Source organism: Coturnix japonica, chromosome 4, assembly GCF_054131305.1.
Source record: "Coturnix japonica strain WE chromosome 4, WE-NBRP24, whole genome shotgun sequence".
NCBI classification, from domain to species: Eukaryota; Metazoa; Chordata; class Aves; order Galliformes; family Phasianidae; genus Coturnix; species Coturnix japonica.
In genome coordinates this window covers 62,553,703-62,573,361 of record NC_140666.1, presented here as the reverse complement: position 1 = coordinate 62,573,361, position 19,659 = coordinate 62,553,703, and the positions used below count along the sequence as shown (strand labels likewise).

Genomic DNA, 19,659 nt, shown 5'->3' with positions numbered 1-19,659 from the left:
GCAATGGTATGAGAGAACATCACATCTTTCTTCTAATGCTGCCCTTATTGCATGCCGAGTTATATCAGTGCTTTATAACTAAGTTGGAGATGCAAGTTGTTCATTGACTCTTAAGGCAGAAAGGAGGACTAATGTATCTTGCAAAGCTTTAACGATACACTACAGAATTACAGAAGACCTTTGTTAGTTTTATAATGACATTTTATTCAGAAAACAGTGTATAAAAATATTTACAAATATTTTGAATTAGAAGTTGAAATAAAACGCTATTCCTGTCCAGAGCTGGATTTTCCTTCTACTTTGTTGTTCTACTATGTTTCTACTCCCTTTCCTCTTCAGCTTTCTCACAGTAAAGGCATCTACTGAACACTGAGCTGCTGCTGCTGCTGCACGATGTCCAGGGAAGAAGGTTTGCTTCATCAGATGTGACTGTTACAGAGCGGGATCTCCCTGCTCAGCCCAGCTCTCCCAGAGGAGCAGCTCAGATGGGAGAGCAACAGCAAAACTTGCTTTCAAAACATAACGCCTCTTTCCATCATAGCACCAAAGCATGAGGCTTCTGCTTCTGAACTCCGGGGAGCCACACTCAGGTGTGCTTGTGTCTTCCACAGTGCACATGGAGATGCTCACCCATTATGCAGAAGACATACTCTTTTAAACGCACACTTATATGTGTGGTTTTTTAGTGTATATCACGCTTTCCCGTTGCTCTAGTTCAGTATAAAGCAAGCAGTGCTTAATTCTCGAATGCAGTCATGGATAAAACCTCTTATTGTATAAACCGAGTTTTCTGTTCAAAGGGAAAAAAATACAAAATCTAGCTCATTTTCAAAGGGGAGCACAGCACTCAATGCTGCTAAAATGCTGGTGGCTGCCACCAGCAAAGCCCCATGCAGAACTCCATCATCCACCCTCAGTGGTGAAGTGAGTACGTCTGTGATTAGTTAATGGGTGCCTCAGTGGCTGAGCCTTGCAGACATAAACCACGTGCATCAAACCAACACTGTGATTTTGCAATGGGCTCCACACGACTCAGCAGCCTGAAAGCAGTTAGTCAGCTGTACAGATCCTCTGTGTGCAGAGCTGGATGCAAACGTCTGCATGGGGGCAGACACACGTGCATGTGCCCTCAGCAGGTAATGAAGATGTAGAACCATCTTCCTGTGGCTGAGGGGCAATTCCTGCCCGTGGAGTGGAAGGATTAGGGGTGCAGCTGGGAACTGGAGGCACTGTGCTGCTCCACTTGCTTCCGTATTTGTGACTAGAACAGAGAAGCAACCCATTACTGTTTACCTGCACGTGGATGTGGGTGAGTAAAACCAAGCTAAATAATGATTTTTTTTTAAGGAATTAAGTCTTCTTGTTTCCTTCAGGACCCAACGTGTGCAATCTGTGCTGTTCAACACTGTACACCATCTACATGGTGACAACTTTAACAATGTTGATTCACTGCTTCTTTGTAACAAGCCTAAATATCAAACGGCATCCCAAAGTAGTAAAGCAGGTTGGCAGGCTCATACATTTCATAGACATTCCATATTCCAGTCTAGTTGGCCTGGAAGCCAGAGTAACACTCTCTCCGTGCAGATACTGAGCCCTGCAGCACTGGTGTGCTCTAGCACTGAGTTTATCATGGCAGTACCACAGTACTGCTGCACAAGGCACACTGCCATTTAACAACACACACCACCTTACCAGTTTCCATCGCAGTATTTTGATCCACTCATCTGCTTCTATTCCAGTTTTTGCACACAGGTAGTATGTTCTTAGTGGGAACACTAAGCTGTAAATAAACAATTAGAGCTGTTTCTTGAGTTGCTAGAGCAAGCAAGTAGTTCCTCCTAAAACTGAAACCAACAGGTTTGCCCCACAACTGGCTGAGACAGAGTAGGGCAGCAAAGCTTTTCTTCTGTACAGTAAAGGTTGCCGGCAGCACTTACAGTCTACAGCTCAGGGATGTGCTCCTGGGGACCCCATTGGGATCCAAGTGCCAGCTGGGTCACCTCACTAAGAACCACACACCTCAGTGATGACTATATGCATTTCCAGGATTAGAAAAGGAGCGCCCACAAAATGTGAGCCTGCCCTCTTTCTCCCCATCATGAAAAATAACCTTTTTCCAGCGGTAGTCTGGCAAAGCCACGCAGAACTGACAGAGGCTGTCATCAGATTTGGTAAGATTAGGGCTGGCTTCAGGTTTAACAGAGCCTTCAAAAGCACCCAGTGGTTCCAGTTGAAACTCCTGGCTACTGTGACCTCCCCAGCACAGCACACAGTGCAACTTACCAGAAACAGTTGACTCTTTCTTGGGAATAGTCGAACTGCACTGCTGAGCATTCAGTTAAGTCGAGTGCCCGAATTGGTTCTGTGGCCTTTAAAATAAAATAATTTTATAATGGGAACACATGAAAATGGAATATAAGGCTAGTTCAGTTCATCTCCAGTGTACATGGACCTTTACAGGCGCTCTGGGTTTCTCTGAGTAGAGACATAAAAGCTACAAGCACTGGGAACCCAAACCAGATAATCAGCATCAGTGTAAAGTGGGAGGAATTGAGCCTAATGTAAGAAACAGTACAGCAGGTTCAGATCTGGACAAACGATAGAGGACACCACTACTGCAGGAAATCAGAGCTAGATGCAGGCTGCTAATGAATCACTTGTTATAACTGGTATCCAGCTAAGGCTCACAGAGACAAGGAGATAGATAGCTACACATCTTATCAGTTCTAATCAGCTGCTGGAGATGTAATTAATTCCAAAGAAGCTTTAAAAGGTTGAAGCTGAGTAAGGAGGAAGGTAAAAGGAGAGCTGAAGTAGTGCATGCATGTGGCTTTCTGCAGACAGGCCTAGAAGTGTTTGGGAGCAGGGATGTGTTCCCTTAGGAGTTTCATTCTGTCCAGCTGTGAGAGTCCTTTTGATTTGTTTTTCTTAATCTCACCATGTTGAACACCTTACAAGAGGTGGCTGAAATGGAAGAGCTGTCTGAATGCCCTCACCAACTCCTCTGGTCCTTCACAAGCTGTATGGAGTGTTTTCTCACCTTTCCTTATATATTTCTGTTTCAATAGCTGGTGTTTGCATGCTATGTTATGAGAAAGCTGCACCTGCTGAGGTGAGCTAAAAAGTGCCAGCCCAGAGCTAGCAGTGAACTGTGCAGCACAAACAGAAGCATCAACAGCTGCTGGAGATATGCGGGAGAAGCCTGTGTTTCTGACCAAGATGTGTTTGTGACAGGTAAGTCACAAAGACAATTCAGACACTTGAGTGCTGCCCTTGGAAACGTTACACTGGAAGTTGAATTCCAGGTGGCTTTAACTGAAATGAGCACTAATGGCAAACCCTGTGAGTACTATACAGCTGTTTGTAGATGGAAATGTTTGGGGAGAGGGCAGCTGTATGTCGTTGGGTTCAAATCTGCAAGATGTTTGCCTGGGCTGTGGGCAATAGTTTGGCTTCACTTGCACACAGACTTGCTCTGGAGGTACTGTAAGGGTGGAGGGACTCTAAAGGTAGTTCTTATTCTTACTCAGTTTAAGTTAAAAATGGAACACAACTATAAGGATGAACTTTTTTCACAGATGCAATAGGTCAGTCTTTGTGCTAGGCAGATTGGTAAGAAAGAATTTCCTTTAATTGAGTTGTTTATGTAAACTGTGCAACCACTTGAACTAAAAGGATGAAATCAAGGAATGCAAAATACACTTCTAGTATTTACAGAAGTACTTCAGTAGTACTGTTCTCTGTCTGTTAAAGCTACCAGTGAAAGCTGTGCTGGTAGCTTGAAATCCACTGAAAAAGGAAACAAAAAATTCATTGTAAAGAGCAATTCTGACCTGTAGGTAAGACTGATGGAGCACAAGAGATGGTTTCTAATCAGAAAGATGCAAAATCTAAGATGCAAAACTTACTGACTTGCTCATTAAGGTCATCAGCAAAACTCTGACTTTGAAAGGCCTGACCCTTCTGTCTGTATGGGAAGCTGTAACCTGGTACGCTGTGATACATATGCAAGAAGCCAGAAGTAGGAGGATGTTGCGGCTGCCCCTGTACAGGTTTACAGGATAGAACTGGTGCTTGCTACTTACTGTCTGGTCTTTGAAATATTTAAGTTCATTCCTATGCAGTGTAAACCACCTCGTCTTCCAGTTCTGAAAGATCAAGAAGGGATGGTAATTGTCTTGTGAAAATTTAATGTAGCACTTCTTAGGAAAGAAAAACCTTTCAATCTGTTGACTTGCTCTGCTTTATGGTTGAGCTTTGCTGTTGTTCAGAAGACAAATTATTCCTCCCCACAGGGAAATTCAGGCCAAGCTCAGCATTCTCCCTAGCTTCTGCGGGCAGTTATAGAGTAAAAGCAAGGAATAAGAGGTTTTCTTACCTTGACAATTTTGCCTTGTTTTATCAAATATCCTTCTTTCGTACCAAGCTGTGAAGTAATAAGGGAAAGGACTGGGGTTAGAGACTGAGCTCTGCTTCCATTTCCCACATCCTTCTCTGCCTATAACCATATACAGGAGAGCAACTTGTCCTTGGGAAGTTTCCTGTAACCACTTGCTCTTGTCCTTGTTGCTGAGTGCCCTGTTCCTCACCACTTGGATAAACACCAACTTTGCCTGACTCCAGAGACAAACTCTTCTACCATGCCTTTCTATTCAAGCTTCTCGCCTGAATCTTGTCCACTAAACGAAGCAAAATATATGCAATTATGGTTGATCTTTATTTAGTGAAATTGGTTGTCTGCCTTGGCATGTTATAGCCAGAAGTACCTGGGGTTTATGTCAGTGAATTACTGCCATGACAGGGGGGAGCAGAGAGGGAGAGGCCTTTTACTGGTTGTATAGGAAAGTTAAGTTTCCTTAGAGGTTTAAGTGGAACTCAGCTGTGAATGGTTGGATCTGGGATACACAGTGTTTCTTGTATGTACTTTGTTAGCCTGTACTAATGTAACTCTTCCTCTTTAACTTCGAAAAGTTAGTAAGTTATTAGAATACTCTGTGTTATGAGCCATACTGTTCTGGACAAACCACCTGTCTTGCTTAAATAGGAGATAGGGATTTAAAGTCTCTAATTACTGTCCAAGTGAGTCATGGATATCAGAACAGATGGTTCAAATGGATATTAAGATGTTCTCTTGTTTCTCACGCCAGGAAGCCATAGCTTCTAACATGACACTGCTTTTTACTAGGGCTGAGAGGCTCTTCTCTCTCTATTTTGGGTGCAAGTCTGTGTTAGAATATAGCAAGCCATCCTTCTGCTTTAAGCTGAGATGATTATAAGGTAATAAATCCAAATAAGAAAATGCTAAAAACAACAACAAAAAATCAAATGTAACGTGCCTACCATAATACAGATACACTTACTCAGTTGTGCCACACTCAGTTTGGGGTTTCCCTTTCCAAACGTGTCCCCATCTGTCTCTGAATATTTTTGAATATACACTTCTTTTTTCTTAAAGCTCATTTTTTAACTGATGTAGGGAATCAGAGGCGCTGTCTCCTTCATTCCAGCCTGTACACTGCTAAAGGCTTGCCAAAACAAGGGCTTGCTGCACATCCTGACATAGGTATTGTTGCTCGCAGCCTGACCAGTGCTGTCAGAAAAACATAATACTTCTCAATCTGGTCGTTAGAATTTGTTTTTTAATTCCTGATAATATTACTGGTAAGACTGCATCTCAAAAGGAAGATAACTCAGGAGATCTAAAACCCTTGATATATTCTTTGTTTGATGGTCAGACTCACCTTGGCCTGCTGTGGACAGCACTGTCAGTCTCAGAGGCAACAGCTGTGAAAGGCTTTATTTGTCTGTTTTTAGCAAGTCTATTTTGCCTTATCTGGTGAAGACTTCTTGCATTTCAGAACACATGCAGTGATGAATTATCAGCATTACTATATAGCTCTCTCTAGCAATCACAGTAAACTCAAGCCACCAAACACCTTTCTTTCCGGAGAGCAACTTACTGAGGGAGCATTTGGAACAAGATCATTTTCTGTCCTTCCTGTCTGCATCGCTGTGTGAACTCGGACGGACTCATAAATAGATGGCTCCTCCACTTCATGTGGATAGGGATGCTTCAATACAATTAAGGTTCCTGGAGAGAAAAAGAGCAGGAGTGAGTAACATGTCAAGACAGTCTTAGAAAGGAATTGGAAGTAGCCACCTGCTTGTAGAATGGGTTAGTTTCCTAAAAATGATAAAGTTGTAAGAGCTAGCATTTCCCTAAGATCTCAGTAATACTGCCTGCACAAGTTCTGTGTTCACAACAGTGAATCTAATACATATTCCTCATAGAGAGGATCCTTCCCCAAACAGGAACAGCTAAACCTTCTAATATCATTTTTAAAAACATACTAAATGCTGTGATGTTAGCATTTTGTGTTGATATTGTTAGTGGTTAAGCAGGAGGAGTGCTAGAGGTGGTAAAGACTTGGGTTTGAAACTTGCAGGTGATTTGAGTAACTTAAATACAAAATCAGGTTTCAATTATATTTTGTAATATGAAGGACAATAAAGGGAAATAGAAGCATGATTTTTTTTATTTTTTTTTTAACCAACCAATACCTGTTCACACACACATGAGTATATGCAGCCACGTTCAGCTTGCAATAAGTCAAAAGTCAAAACTGGTTTAATTCTCCCTGGTCTTGCAGGGAAATAAATGCTTTAGCATCAATAAGAAAATAGAGACACATCCTATCACCAAGCTATAGAAACTACTCCTCATCTGTGGCACAGACTCTGTGTTACTGTATGTATGTTGGAGGCAACGATCCCTGCTGCAGAACTGGCTGGACTACTTTAATATCCTATTGTATGTGCTTTCTATTAAGCTCTCTGTGCCTTTTCTCCATAAAAGATACTCGTACAGAGTCATTTGGTAACTGTGTAACAATAGTAACAGATTCTCGCATTTTGTGCATGATATCTATATCTGAGAAGAAACATATTAACCACATGTCAGGTTTGCAAGACTTTTGTTTTTCTTTCTGGGTAACAAGTCAAAGCATTTGTATGTTTTGAAAATAACTTAAGGAGAATGGATAAACAAAGTAAATGGGTAACAACAGCAATCTGACCTTTCACTCTGAATATAGACTGAAACACAGAAACATGACACCAAATTGTTTTAAGACTTAGTGAAAAGATTCAGCTTGTCAGTCCAGGAAACAGAACATAGCAGTCTCAATTTCCTTTTAATTATCGCTAGTTTAGGAGGAACTGTATGCAGAAAAGAATGTTAGTGTAGCAGTGTGGAGTGGCAAACAAAACTGTAGTAAGATGAGGCATGTGGGCCTGGAAGCACAATCCTGCAGCTGTCCCAGTACAAAAGAACTGCTGTGCTCTACAGACCAGTTTAAAGTTTAAGTACTGAACAAAAAGAGCCTGGTGTATGTCTTCATTCAGATACACAACTAGTGGCAGTGAGACAAAAGGTGGATGGAAGATGGTGAAAATTCTTACATGTTCTACCTCACTGTTGCTGTCTTATCAAACCCTGTCCATAAGAAAGGTGGGGATGAAAAGTATTCATGCTATCTTGCTTTGCTCTCATTCCTGACCTCAGTCTTTCTCTATAAAATTGTTTGTAAGGATAACAATGGATAAGAAAAACTGGTCCAACTACTTTCTGCTCATGCCTGAGCCAATGAAGACTTGCACAGAGAAAGCTTCTTTTCACTGAAAGGAAGTGTGGCCTAAGAAATCTGACTTCTGCTGGCTCTTTGGCAAGCCTGCTGTATGTTCTTGTGTTGAACTGGTCAGTTTGCCATGATGACACTCAGCTGAGAATGGGCTTTGATGAGCCCCTGCCCCCTTCTTAGTACATATCAGTTATCATCCCACAGTGTGTTGTCGTTCTCTTCTTCTCTACTAACAAGTGAAGGTAGAGGATTTCTTGACATGTTCTTCAAATGCCCTTTTCCTGCTGTGTAGTGTGTTCAACTTATGTTAGAGGTTTCACAGAGCTAGCAGAATCCAGTTAGGAGCTTTAAAGTGGCAAGTAAGCCGTTTGTTCAGAAGTATCAATCCTGTCCATACAGACTGTGTAACACCCAAGCCTCATTTACCAATGTCTGTAATACGTGTAGTGATGGAATGGGGAAGTACAGCCTTGTCATCTGGAATCTCTACAGAGTTAGGCCTGTAGGTGCATGTCTGATTTTGCAGGAAGCATTTCTTATTGGTGCAAAGAGTACAAATACAAACTGTACTAAGCACACTTAAAAAAAAAAAAACAAAAAAAAACTTAATGCTCTGAAATACAGAGTGCAATATTGAGTGTAGCACTGCTTTATATTTGTAAAATATTTTATAAAGCAACCTTCAAATTTAACGCTTATGATCCACTTGTGTTAGAAGAATGCTGGTGTTTATTTACTGTGTGATGTATTTCAGCTACTGCACGTGACCAGCATTTAGCTGGTCACTTTCACAGTGTTACTAATTATGTATGAATTATTTGCATACATTTTTTCCATGGGATACTAACATTTTTGACACTAACTTGTACTGACTGATTGCCAGCTCTTGCCTTTGAAGCTAAATGTGAAACTGGCACTTCTGTGCTAATACACATCTACTTGTTGTGGGGTCCCAGCCTGGCTGTATTGAGTTTAAGTCTTAACTCAGGTAGCATGCTGGCTGCTCATGAAACCTGTGCTTTTCTCTCTAATTCATGTGATGGTGGGATGGGATCAGCAGGCTGAAATGCTGTAAACAGAAAGAGAGATAACAAAGGGCACGTTTCCTGCGGGAAAGTGGAGCATATCACTTACTTGACTGAAGAATGGTGGAGCAAAACAATTTCAGGTTCTTTTTCCACTTATTCTTTTTGGAAGATTTTAACTTTATGCACAAATGCGTGTTTTTCTCACTAGCTAAACATTCTGCTTTGGTTTTGTCCTTGATAAGAAGGTTCAGCTCCATCCATTACATGTGTGTTTTCAACAGCTTCCTTGGGTTCTCAGAGAGAAAGCACCATGTTCCCAACTAGCAAAAACTCAGAAAGGTTGCATGTACTTTGCATACTTGAAAGTGTTTTTGAAGTGGGATATCTTAAATATCTCAGGAATTTCTTTAGTGGTACACTTTACTTACATTTCTGCCTTATAATGCATCAAAAACTCCTTTTACTCAGATCTGTATAAAGCGTGCCTACAAGTATGTTTGTGAAAATGCAGAGCTCTACTTACCTGTTTCACTTCCAATTAAAGGTTGATTTGCAAAATGCAGGACTAATTCCTTCAAGCTGGAAAATTCATTAAATCCAAATTTGAGTGAGGTTCCTGTATATTCAATGTGAAAATGTTTCACAGAATCTTTACCCCTGCAACAGAAAAGGAAAACTTGTAGAGGACTTGTGAAGGACAGTTGGCATGTAAAACCCTCAAACAGTAGCTTCTACTACAGAAAATCTAACACAAAATCAGTCTTAGCAGTAACACGGCTCATAGTCAACGCATCTGAGAATCAGACTCAATAAGAAAACATGATTGCTGCTTAACAGATGAGGGTAGCAAAAGCCACAAAAGACCAAGATAGTCAATCTTGTCACAAATCAGTAAGAAAACTTATAAACAAGATCTTCAGGTTTCTGTGTAAGCAGGTTTATGATCTTCTTTAATCTGTCTTCAGTCCTGATGGTTTGTCTCTACTATCTGAAGTACTTGCTTTACTTTTCAGGTGTCACTGCAGTCTCACTCTCTGCTTCATTTGAACAACAAAGGCTTTACAGTTTATCAGCTCTTTCCTCAGGGTTGCACTGGGTTGAGCTCTGTCAAATATGAATCAGGGTTCTTTTACTGTCAGAGAAGTAACAACATTTGTTTATGCAAGCTGGTGATATTTAGAGAAGTGTGCAAGGCTTCACTTCCTGGAAGGGCACTTATTTTGATGTCAGAAGTCAGTGAAGCGCTCAGAGCAAGCATCTTTTCTGTGAAAAGTTGACTTCCGTTAATATTACTTGCATCCAAAGTGGTCCAGAGAGAAGTCTGGCTCAGGAAAAATGCATGTAGTGAATATTCTGACAAATTTTGTGAAGAAAGGGGGTTTTACAAACTCTTTTCTAATGTTTTTTGGCACTTTACAGAAGATTATAATTTCAAACTGGTATTTCTCTTTGAACAGGAGTTAGAACGTGCCTAATAATCTCTCCTGTGCATTGTCCTACCATCAGCTCAGACACAATGCCTGCTAGTCAAGTGCTGACTCTCTAGCTAACAAATAGCTGCTGCAATGGTTTGTTGCAATTACAGGGTCTTTTCATTTCACCTTTTCATTTAATTTTACAGGAAATACAATGTTGCAATTAGAGCGATTTCTACTCCATTTCCTTCTACTCCAGTTCCTTTTTAAAGTTGGCTAATACAGCTGGGAGATAGGGTCTCAGGCAGTACGTGATCTCTCTCCTTGTCCTCTTCTTACAGCTGTCAGCTAAAACCCCAAGGGCTGTCTCTTACAAATGACAATGATGACTGGTGGAGTTTCTTGAGAGGTAAAAAGGGAAGTAAAGGAATTTTAGGAGATAAGAAAATGAAAGCTATAATTTCTAAAATGGCTCTTCCTGTAAGACATCAGAACAAAACTGGATCGCTTGTTCCAAAATGAAGCTTTAAAACAAAAAAAAATTCAAAAAGCAAATTATACTTACAGCAGAAAATAAATAAATGAAACATCTTAAAACAATGATTAGTATTTCTAGGGAGCTGTACCACCATGAAACCAGTTTAACAGAGAAAGAGACCAACCTCCAGACTCAGGTCTGGAATTCTCTGCATACAGTGAGTGAGCAACTCTTGATCCTTACTACAAGAGCTGTATAGCAGATTAAAACTGGTCCAAAGTAGAATTCTCTAGGTATTATAAGCCTAGAACTTGTTAAAACAGCAAATATATTTTCATTAACACTTCATCTTTCATCTCCTATTAGAACAATTTATGCTACATTCCCACCTACGAGGGTTGTGAATAACCAGCATCACTGTGTATCCAAGTGATTTTAGTTTAAAAAGTTATGTGATTCACCAAAGCTGTAGTTTCAAGGCCCAGTGAGGCAGAAATGAGCATGAATGCAATAGCTTAAACACTCACCAGAGATTTAATATATCATATGATTGCCAAAGGTTATGGATGTATTTAAGGCTGGTTACCTCAATGCAGCTGACACACAGCAACTACTTTGTGTGTCTAATGCACATGTATCTCATGTTGTCTGCATAAAACACTGGGGCTTCTCTGCTTCTTGACCTTTTAAGGATTCCTCCAACATGATTCAGCAGTGAACTACTCAGGACAGGCTAAGTGTGCTTTGTACTGGTTGTGTCCTGAGCTGACATAAAGTGCTGAAATTCTGATGATTTCAACAGCCCTATTTCTGTAACTGGGGAAATACTAAATACTACCTGAATCTGTACGCTGCTGGCTAAAAATCAAGCCTTAGAACAGACTGGAGGAATAAAACCATCCAGCAAATCACTGGACTATCTGGATAACAGTTTCAGTGATCCAGAAACTGTGAAGTTATAATCAATTAATTCTTAAATTTACTATTTATGACTCTTTCTTCACTGTATAAGTTTTTGACATCTATCAGGTGTTTTTTAAGCTCTCGTTAGTGTTATGCAGAATTTTACAATACAAACAGAATATTTATACCAATTCACAAAACAATCTTTTTTTCCAGTAATAATAGTTCATATTTTGGAATAAATGAGAGCCCTTTCCAAATCCAGTGCATGTTGAGAGTATTTTATTCTAAAGTCATTCAACAGAACTAGATCACTAGGAACGTATATTCAAATAGTTTGGGTTCTAGAATGAAATCTGAAGGTCATATCAGTACATGAGATGCAAACATACATGGGAGTTAAGTGCAAGATCTTTGAAGTGCCAGCTGTGTAGCATCAGGTAGGTACCATAAGATAGATGCTTCTGTTCAGACCCTACCTTACAGAGAGGGAATACAAATCTTCCCTTTCGTTACTCTTCCTCAAGAGATAGCTTCCATCCTTCCCATTGGAAAGAAGCAGGGCTTCTGCTGCGTGTCGAGTAAGGTTATAATGATACCACCTGGGAAGACACAAGGCATTTAAAGCATCATTCACTCTGTTCTTAGCTGATGGTTTCTGCTGAGTTTTGGAACTGAGTCAGAGAAAGAAGCAGCACTGGAGCTAATTCTGCCACAACTGAGTTATTCTTCTAAGAGGCAAACACAAGTTGCAAAGAACTGTGCCCCTTTCAGCAGCCTCCTTTTGACAAGCTTACAAAATGGTCTTTGTTGTAACTATGAAATTATGCTCTTCCGTATTTACAAAGAGCCGACTGTGCATGTACCAAGAAATTACCCAGATGTTCTCTAATAAGGTGGAAGCAGTTCTGGGGATATGCAGGACCCTTTGTCTAATTTCAGAATCTCTACTTCCTGATATATCTATACACTTCAGTACGTTTCCTCTTTTGGGGCAAACAAGGAACACTTGGAGGGGGAAAAAAAACACCATAAAAAATCTCCTCCCACACTCTATTTTCCACAACTCAGTTCATCTGCACAGCTATTATCTGCAATTAAGCAGATATGCTTAGACTGACACCTCCATATGAAGCACAACCTTTTTGGAGGAAGGAATGAAGGAGAGGAGAAGGTAAGTCAGCAGAATCTGGAGTGAGAATTTGGAAACCTTGCCATCACTGTCACTCAGCTGTATGTGATCTGAGCAATGCAACAAAGCACTGAACACTTGCTTCATTAAACTTCATATATTTCTATGTATGAAAAATTCCATGAGGAATCCACATGGAATGTTCTGGAGGAAAAGAAAAAAAGAATGTGATGAAGAGCACACAGTGCTTCTTACAGCCTCATTTCTGTCCAGGCTGACTTGGAACAGAAATGTCTTATTCCTTTCAATAGAGAAGGATCTCATTAGAACCACTCCTGCGACTGGTCACAGAAAAAAAAGGGATGTGGCTATGGAAAGCTAAAGTCCTAATTCTCTAAAAGAGGCTGTGGGCGTATATTAACAACGACTACAGTACACACACCAGAGTTTCTGGTAGAGAAGGAGAGAATGCGGTACCACTAATACCCTTCCCTTCATCCATATGGGAGTGGTGCTGCTTTCCTATCCTCTTTCTTAAAAACTGTGCCTGTAACTGTGAGGACAAACTCATCGCTATTTCAGCTCTTGATCTTCAGATTGACTGACAGCAGATGTTGGATCACAGCACGTTCTGGTGTTCATATTGCAACAGTCTTCAAACTGAAATGATGTGTAACTGTACACTCTTTTTTCTTTCCTTTTCTGTTCATCAGAAGCTGCCACTTATCATGGCATCTCCCACAAATGTTTACCTCTGAATTTAGATGGCTGCCTATCTGAAAGGCCATCTGGTTGATAAATGGCTTTATGAGAGATTTCGGACTGTTTCCACCCTGTGGGGAAGACAAGATCCATGTGAAACTCAATACAAGGAGAGTATAGCTGCTTTGGCTCTAGAACGTGCTCTGTGGACCATCTACACAGTAGAATAAAATAATAAGTATTTAAAGATCAAACTGTCATCCTCTGAAACACCTGTCAGCCAAAATCTGCTTTAGGATTAACTGCCCAAGTAAGTAACAGTCAAAGGTCAGATCTGTTCTGATGCAATGAGGATCGTATTGGCACGCAGGGTAGGCAGGCTGTACAGCTGGGAAGATGACATTGTGTTTTGAGTGCAACCTCATAATGTGTTTTCTCTCACTTCTGTGAGAAGGAAACACTCAGAGAATTTGTAAGTGGTCATTTTTATAAGGAAGATCATTTATAAGTGTGCTGTTATCTTATTCCCAAGAAGTTTTCTTATGAAGAATTTAAAGTAGAAGTCAATCAGCTTTATAAAATGGACTGTGATTCCTACGTCCCCTACAGATCAGTTTTTACACACGGTATCTGCCTTTTCCAGTAAAGCTATTGGCAAAACAGCTGCCCATGGAGGCGGTGGAGTCACTGTCCCTGGAGGTGTTCAAGGAGTGTTCAGATGTTGTACTGAGGAATAGGGTTTAGTGGGAAACACTGGTGATAGGTGGATGGTTGGACTGGATGATTTTGGAAACCTTTTCCAACCTTGGTGATTCTGTGAGCCATACCAATATTTCTTCTAAAACACTTCAGCCCCTGTAAATAGGGGCTGGTGAATGATGTTACAGCCAGCATCAGGAGGATTCGATTTTTAACAGTATTGGAGTACACAAGAAACACACCCATCTATGGCTGACCTAAGAGTAAGTGTTGATGGATTTGGCTGACCCTGTTCTAGTTCAGTTCTGTATGCATATTGTTGAACATCCAGTAGAATCACTCACTTTTCCTCATAGTAAGAATTAAAGATACCAAGCAACAGTAGTAAGCACAGCAAGAAGTTTTGGTTGCCATTTGTTTTTCATGTCTGAAGTGATGCCTCACTGATGTATGTTTCGCTATCAGATAAGAGCTGTAGGCAGATGTTTGGCTCATTTTGTGTGCCTTTATCTGATTATGCTTTTAAGTAGTTACAACCCAGATGGAGTTTGACGCTCTGTACATTTGGTTCACTCTTGTAAAAGATCAAACTGTCTTTTTCAGAGATTTCAGAGATTTCAGAGTTCCTTCTTGGAAACAGGAAGGGGATTCTCAATGTTCAGCTGGGTTATCCTGTGGACAGCACTGTGACTGCCTAGGCTGCAGGTGCCAAGCAGAAACACAGCAAAACATGTCACTTCTCATTTACTTCTAAAAGGGAACAAAGATCTTAAGTTCTTCAGCAAGTGGATGTGATCTAAAAGTGTTCTCAATAGGACTTCATCCCTATGTTATTCAGAACAGCTATTTAATCCTTTTTTTTTTTCCTTTGGTGGAAGATATTGGAAGGTTTGGCATGTTCCAAGGTATAAAAAGTATCCTCTACCATAGCAAGTTGAATTTTCTTAATAAATTATATACCTGTCTTAATGAAGTATTCCCATTCTTAGTTTAAGGAGCAGGACACTGGACTTGATTTATCTCATTTGGCTGCACATGACGCTTGTAATTGGTTGACAACCGGACTAGAAGATCTTAGTGGTCTTTTCCAACCTTAATGATTCTATGACAGTTCAAGAGAACCTAGAAAAGGGTGGGAATGCCAAGAGGAGTTATAGGTGGCAGGCAACCAAAAATGGTGGGTTTTAGAGATCCCTTCCCTGTGTCACACTGAAATTTAGTATTTCAACGTGTTACACCTAATCACGCACCCATGTGAAGTGCTTTGTTGGACTGAAAGGATACCAGGTCTTAGGAACAATAATTAAACAGAGAAATACAAGGAAGTGACTTCAGTGCATCCAACCTTAACATTCATGTCTTCTATCTGCAGGTTTTTTCTAGTTCAGCTTCTGCTTTTCACTTCTATTTTCTCTCTCCACTCTCTCAACCGACTTTGTTCTGATTCTTACCCACTTTCTTTGCCAACTTTCTAACCGTTTTAATTTTGCTCTTGTTTACATGAAGAGATACAGATAAAGGAAAGAAATCTTCTGACCACTTGCCCTGTCCTGCTCATATCAGTTCCTCAACCCAGAACTGAATTTTATCATAATCTGATTTAGGCCTGTGATATAATTTATTTTCTTACTAAAGCAAAGTATGAAGAGCACTGTTCAGTCACACAAATGCTACCTGTTGCAGTATTGTCAAACCAGGAGAAGCATAAAATCTGTGCTACAAGAGATGAGAAAGAACACTGAAATTACAAAGAGAAGAAAGCTACAAGAACTTTTCCTCTTCCCCCCATCTTTTCTTTCCTGAAAGACAGAAAATTCACTAGTATCACCAAAGCCATGTTGAGACTGAAGGTATGTTACCAAACCAGCCTGCAATTACACAGATGACCAGACAGTCCACATTCTCATCTCTTGCACAAGTACAAGGAATACAATGAGGAATTCTCTGAACTCATGTTATATGTGATCAGCTACATGAGGTTCATGCTGAAATAGAAAATATTTTAGTAATAAATGCAACTGGAAAAAGGGCTGACTCCAGTCATCCATGCAGACCTCATAAGGAGAATCATGTCAGTTTCTTTCTCCTTTAAACCAATATACATATCTCTTGAAAAGCTTCAAAGCTCCCTTTTAGAGTCCGTACACTTAGAGAAGTAATTAATGAGGTAATGTGTTTTTTAACAAGTGTTTTGATTTTGATCTTCCTTTCGGTGGTGGTTCCACCTATGAACACCTTGACAACGATGCTGACAGTATTCTGGATTTCCCCTTTGAGTTTGACTATCTGACCACTAAACCTCTCAAACAGTGCAGAGGGCTCCCAATAAACAAGGTACCATCTTCCCTCAGACAGCATGAGCGAATGAACAGTTTAAAACAGGGAAGAAAAACGCCAACTCCATCACACTTGAAATCTTTTGTTTTCATGGAAAGGCCCCAAAAGTTCACGTTAATAAATACTGAGGCTCTTGAAAGCAGTGATACAACTTGATAAACCAGCTGTAGATATGCCTAGATCTCTCGGTGACTAGGATTACTCCTAAAGATAACTTGGATTGTTAATTTTTTTCCATTGATTAGTGATGGATGGTATACTCCTAATGAGGACAAAATAAGATGAGGATTTGAGTATATTGACTTTATCATTCTCCTTCCTGCCTTGCTCTCAACTAAGCAGTAATTACAATGTAATTCAATCTAGACAAGCCCAGCAAATACCAGATCCTCCAAGCCCAGCAGAGTGTCAGATGAGTATATAGTACAAAACCTATCTGCATGGCCGTCAACTTTCCGTCCTGATAACCAGCTGATCTGGTAAACTGAGATTATTCTGTCACCCATATCTTTCCCCTTAAAACGCTTCCCTTATCACACTTCTTCAAACCTCCTCCAGCTTCTTTGAATTCTGCACAGCGAAACAGAAGGTCTAAAATAACCCACTTCAGTTTGCCCCAATAGACAGACAAGCATCAAAGCTGCTCCCCATTTGAACGAGTCCTTTCTCTGTTGGTCTTTACTATGGCAATGATATATATTCCTCACTGGAACTAAGACTCGGTTGTGCTAGATACTATGTCGGATATAAGGGAGCCCATCACTGTCATAGCACCAGAGACTAACGTTAAGGGGGGAAAATATTGAATGTTAATGTCTGGGGAGTGAAAAAGTACTTCCATTGATATCTTTTAGACCGTGTTAGGTTTGTGAGATTTTTTCCTCTTTAAAAAATAAATAAGTAAATAAATAAAATTCAACTTCACGCTAGAAAAAAAAGGTTTTATCTAGTCATCTGTAGGGAGTCCTTGCTTGGAATTGCTTGTTCAGTTTTAGTTCATTTAGTTCAGTGCATTGTATTAAGGGGATGGCTGGTACTTTGTAGAAGGATGAAAAGTGTATATTTTCCTCTAAAGCAGAAATAAAATAAATAAGCTTCAGCTTAAAAATGGATCTGGGTAGCTTTCTCACTGAGTTGTCTTTTCTTCCTTGTACCACACTGAGCTGCAATCCCATGGGCCCATCAATTAGGATCAACATTGAAACAAGCAAAGCAATCGATGAGCATAGCTCACTGGTTTAGATAATCTCAAGCCATCTAGTCTAAATGAACAGAAGTTTAGCAATTTGGAACCACATTTTTCATAGCAGTTGCAACTCAACCTTTTTTTTCCCCTGAATTTTTTATTTTTTCATGAGAGAAATCTTACAGCTATGCAGGGAATGCAAATAACGCACACTGGCTACCATTACAAAAGTGACTTTACCTCATTGTTAGATGCTTCAACAACAGCCACTTCATTAACAGGTGCTTTCAAATATGGAAAACGATAAGCTGCATGGAGATGGCAATTCCAACTCTTTGCAGCCCAAGCTCTTCACTAAGTGAAGATCTTTACTAAGTGAAGATCTTTGCTACCACAGACCCTTCCCTTCCTGGTTGTGCAGTGCTGCTCCCCACCCTCTACTTCTTCCCCTCTGTGACAATGCTGTCTGTGGAAAAACTTCTGCTAGCCTTCTGGGTGTGGAAAGCAAAACTATCTGGAGCTGGCAAGTGGGCGAGCCAAGTCACCTGGCCAGTGGTGGGAAGGGAGCTGGACCCACAGCAACCTGCGGCTTCTTTTTGCTGCTGGGCTTTGTTTTGGGGTGAGGGTGGCACCTTCCCAGGGTGCCTGCAGCTGAAGCCAGGGAACAGCTTATTGCCCCCCGGGCTGTGCTGCTGGCTGACCAGGGCCCAGCACGCCTGGAGAAGGCGGTCCAGCTCTGGAGGTGCTGCCTTGGATGCTGGATGAGCAGGTGGCCAATGCCCCCCAAAAAATTCCCTTCCCTGGTCTCACATGGGAAGAACAGCACAAGAAAGGTCTCCCTGATGGAGGGGAATCTGCCACATCTTGGAGGAGCCACAGCCCCCTGGTTATGTTTGAAGCACCTGCCTGTTTTGCTAATAGTTTATACTTCACACCTGCGGCGTGCCAGCATCCTCAGCCTTCCGTCCCGGGGCTGAGCCCTGAGGGGCGCTCGTTATAACACGCCGCCGTCCGTTTACCCCCGGCCGTTCCGAACGAAGCCAGAACTAAGGCCGGCTGCCCCGCGGCCGCCATTTTGCGCGGGGATCCCCGCGCCCCTCAGCCGCCCCCCGGTCGCGGGTCGGGGTGCACATGGACGCCATTTCGGTGCGGACCCCCGCGCCGCCGCCGCTTACCCCAGCGCCCGCAGCTCCTCGTCCAGATGAGCGGCCGGCTCCCGGCCCTCGGTCATCGTCGCACCCGGTGACACCTCGTGCCCGCGGCCGCCTCCGTGTGGCGCTGGTAAGTGCGGGCGGTGCCTCCGGGCGGTGCCGGCCCCTCAGCGGCCGCATCGTTTCGGGGAGGGCCGGAGCGGGGCGGCTCCGTGCGGGCTGTACTACAGCGCTGCGACCGTTCAGCCCTCAGTTTCCTGAGCTGTTTCACGCTGGTAGCTGCGTGTTTGGCGATAACTGGTTTCTACGGCGACTTGTCATTCTTCTCCGCGTGAATTTTAGAGAGATCCCGCTGGTTATCTCTTAGAAACAGCAATAGGAAACTTAGGAAGTTTGCAGTTTCTAATCGTGCTTTCCCTGGCTGCAGGATTTTCTTCTCCTTTGCCTGACCATTCATACTGTCAACGAAGCATTCAGCTATAGACAACTTCATCAATTAACTTTTCCTTCCCTTACTACCTCTGCCTGCATTTGTCCCTTCCTCCATCTCTTAAAGCCTATGATCTAATATTCTCTCTGGTAATTTGATCCTGAAGTCTATGACTTTCAGATAAATAGGAGCTTTTGACATCTCCATGGTTTGCTTATATTTGTTTTGGTCTCCTATTCTGAAAGCTGCTTACTTTGTTTTCAGTAATGCTTCTGCCGAGTCCACTTCAGGTTATCTTGTTTGCCTGTGTTACTAAGAGAGTAAGAGAATTAAAAAGACAAAAAAGAGATGACATAAATTCCAAACAGTGACAAGTCACAACTAAATTTTAGCAAGTTCTAATTATATCACAGGTTATCTTAACATTTCAGCCTTCATACCAGAAGGTATTTTCCAGTCCCCCTGCATATTCTGTGCATTGGTGGCTGTGGTGGGTGAGGGTTCCCCTCTCGGTGCAGATGCTTCCTCTTACATTACATCTGGGAGTGCAACATT

The 19,659-nt window shown here is 41.5% G+C and overlaps 1 protein-coding gene across 4 annotated transcripts; it reads right to left on the bottom strand.

Annotated features, from left to right (window-relative positions):
* Nucleotides 1-179: 179 nt before the first annotated feature.
* On the bottom strand, nucleotides 180-18,800 carry DAPP1 (dual adaptor of phosphotyrosine and 3-phosphoinositides 1). 4 transcript variants are annotated; one of them, XM_015862084.3, is made up of 9 exons: nucleotides 18,699-18,800; nucleotides 11,947-12,069; nucleotides 9,195-9,328; nucleotides 5,964-6,094; nucleotides 4,382-4,429; nucleotides 4,089-4,151; nucleotides 2,287-2,372; nucleotides 1,696-1,783; nucleotides 180-1,261 (listed from the first exon to the last, which is right to left on the bottom strand). In XM_015862084.3, the coding sequence occupies exons 1-9, from the start codon at nucleotides 18,752-18,754 to the stop codon at nucleotides 1,202-1,204; spliced, it is 789 nt and encodes a 262-aa protein (XP_015717570.1). In that variant the 5' UTR covers nucleotides 18,755-18,800; the 3' UTR covers nucleotides 180-1,201. The 4 variants fall into 4 exon arrangements, with proteins under 4 accessions (XP_015717570.1, XP_015717572.1, XP_085403225.1 ...); XM_015862086.3 differs by lacking the exon at nucleotides 4,089-4,151; XM_085547099.1 differs by lacking the exon at nucleotides 11,947-12,069.
* Nucleotides 18,801-19,659: the final 859 nt, after the last annotated feature.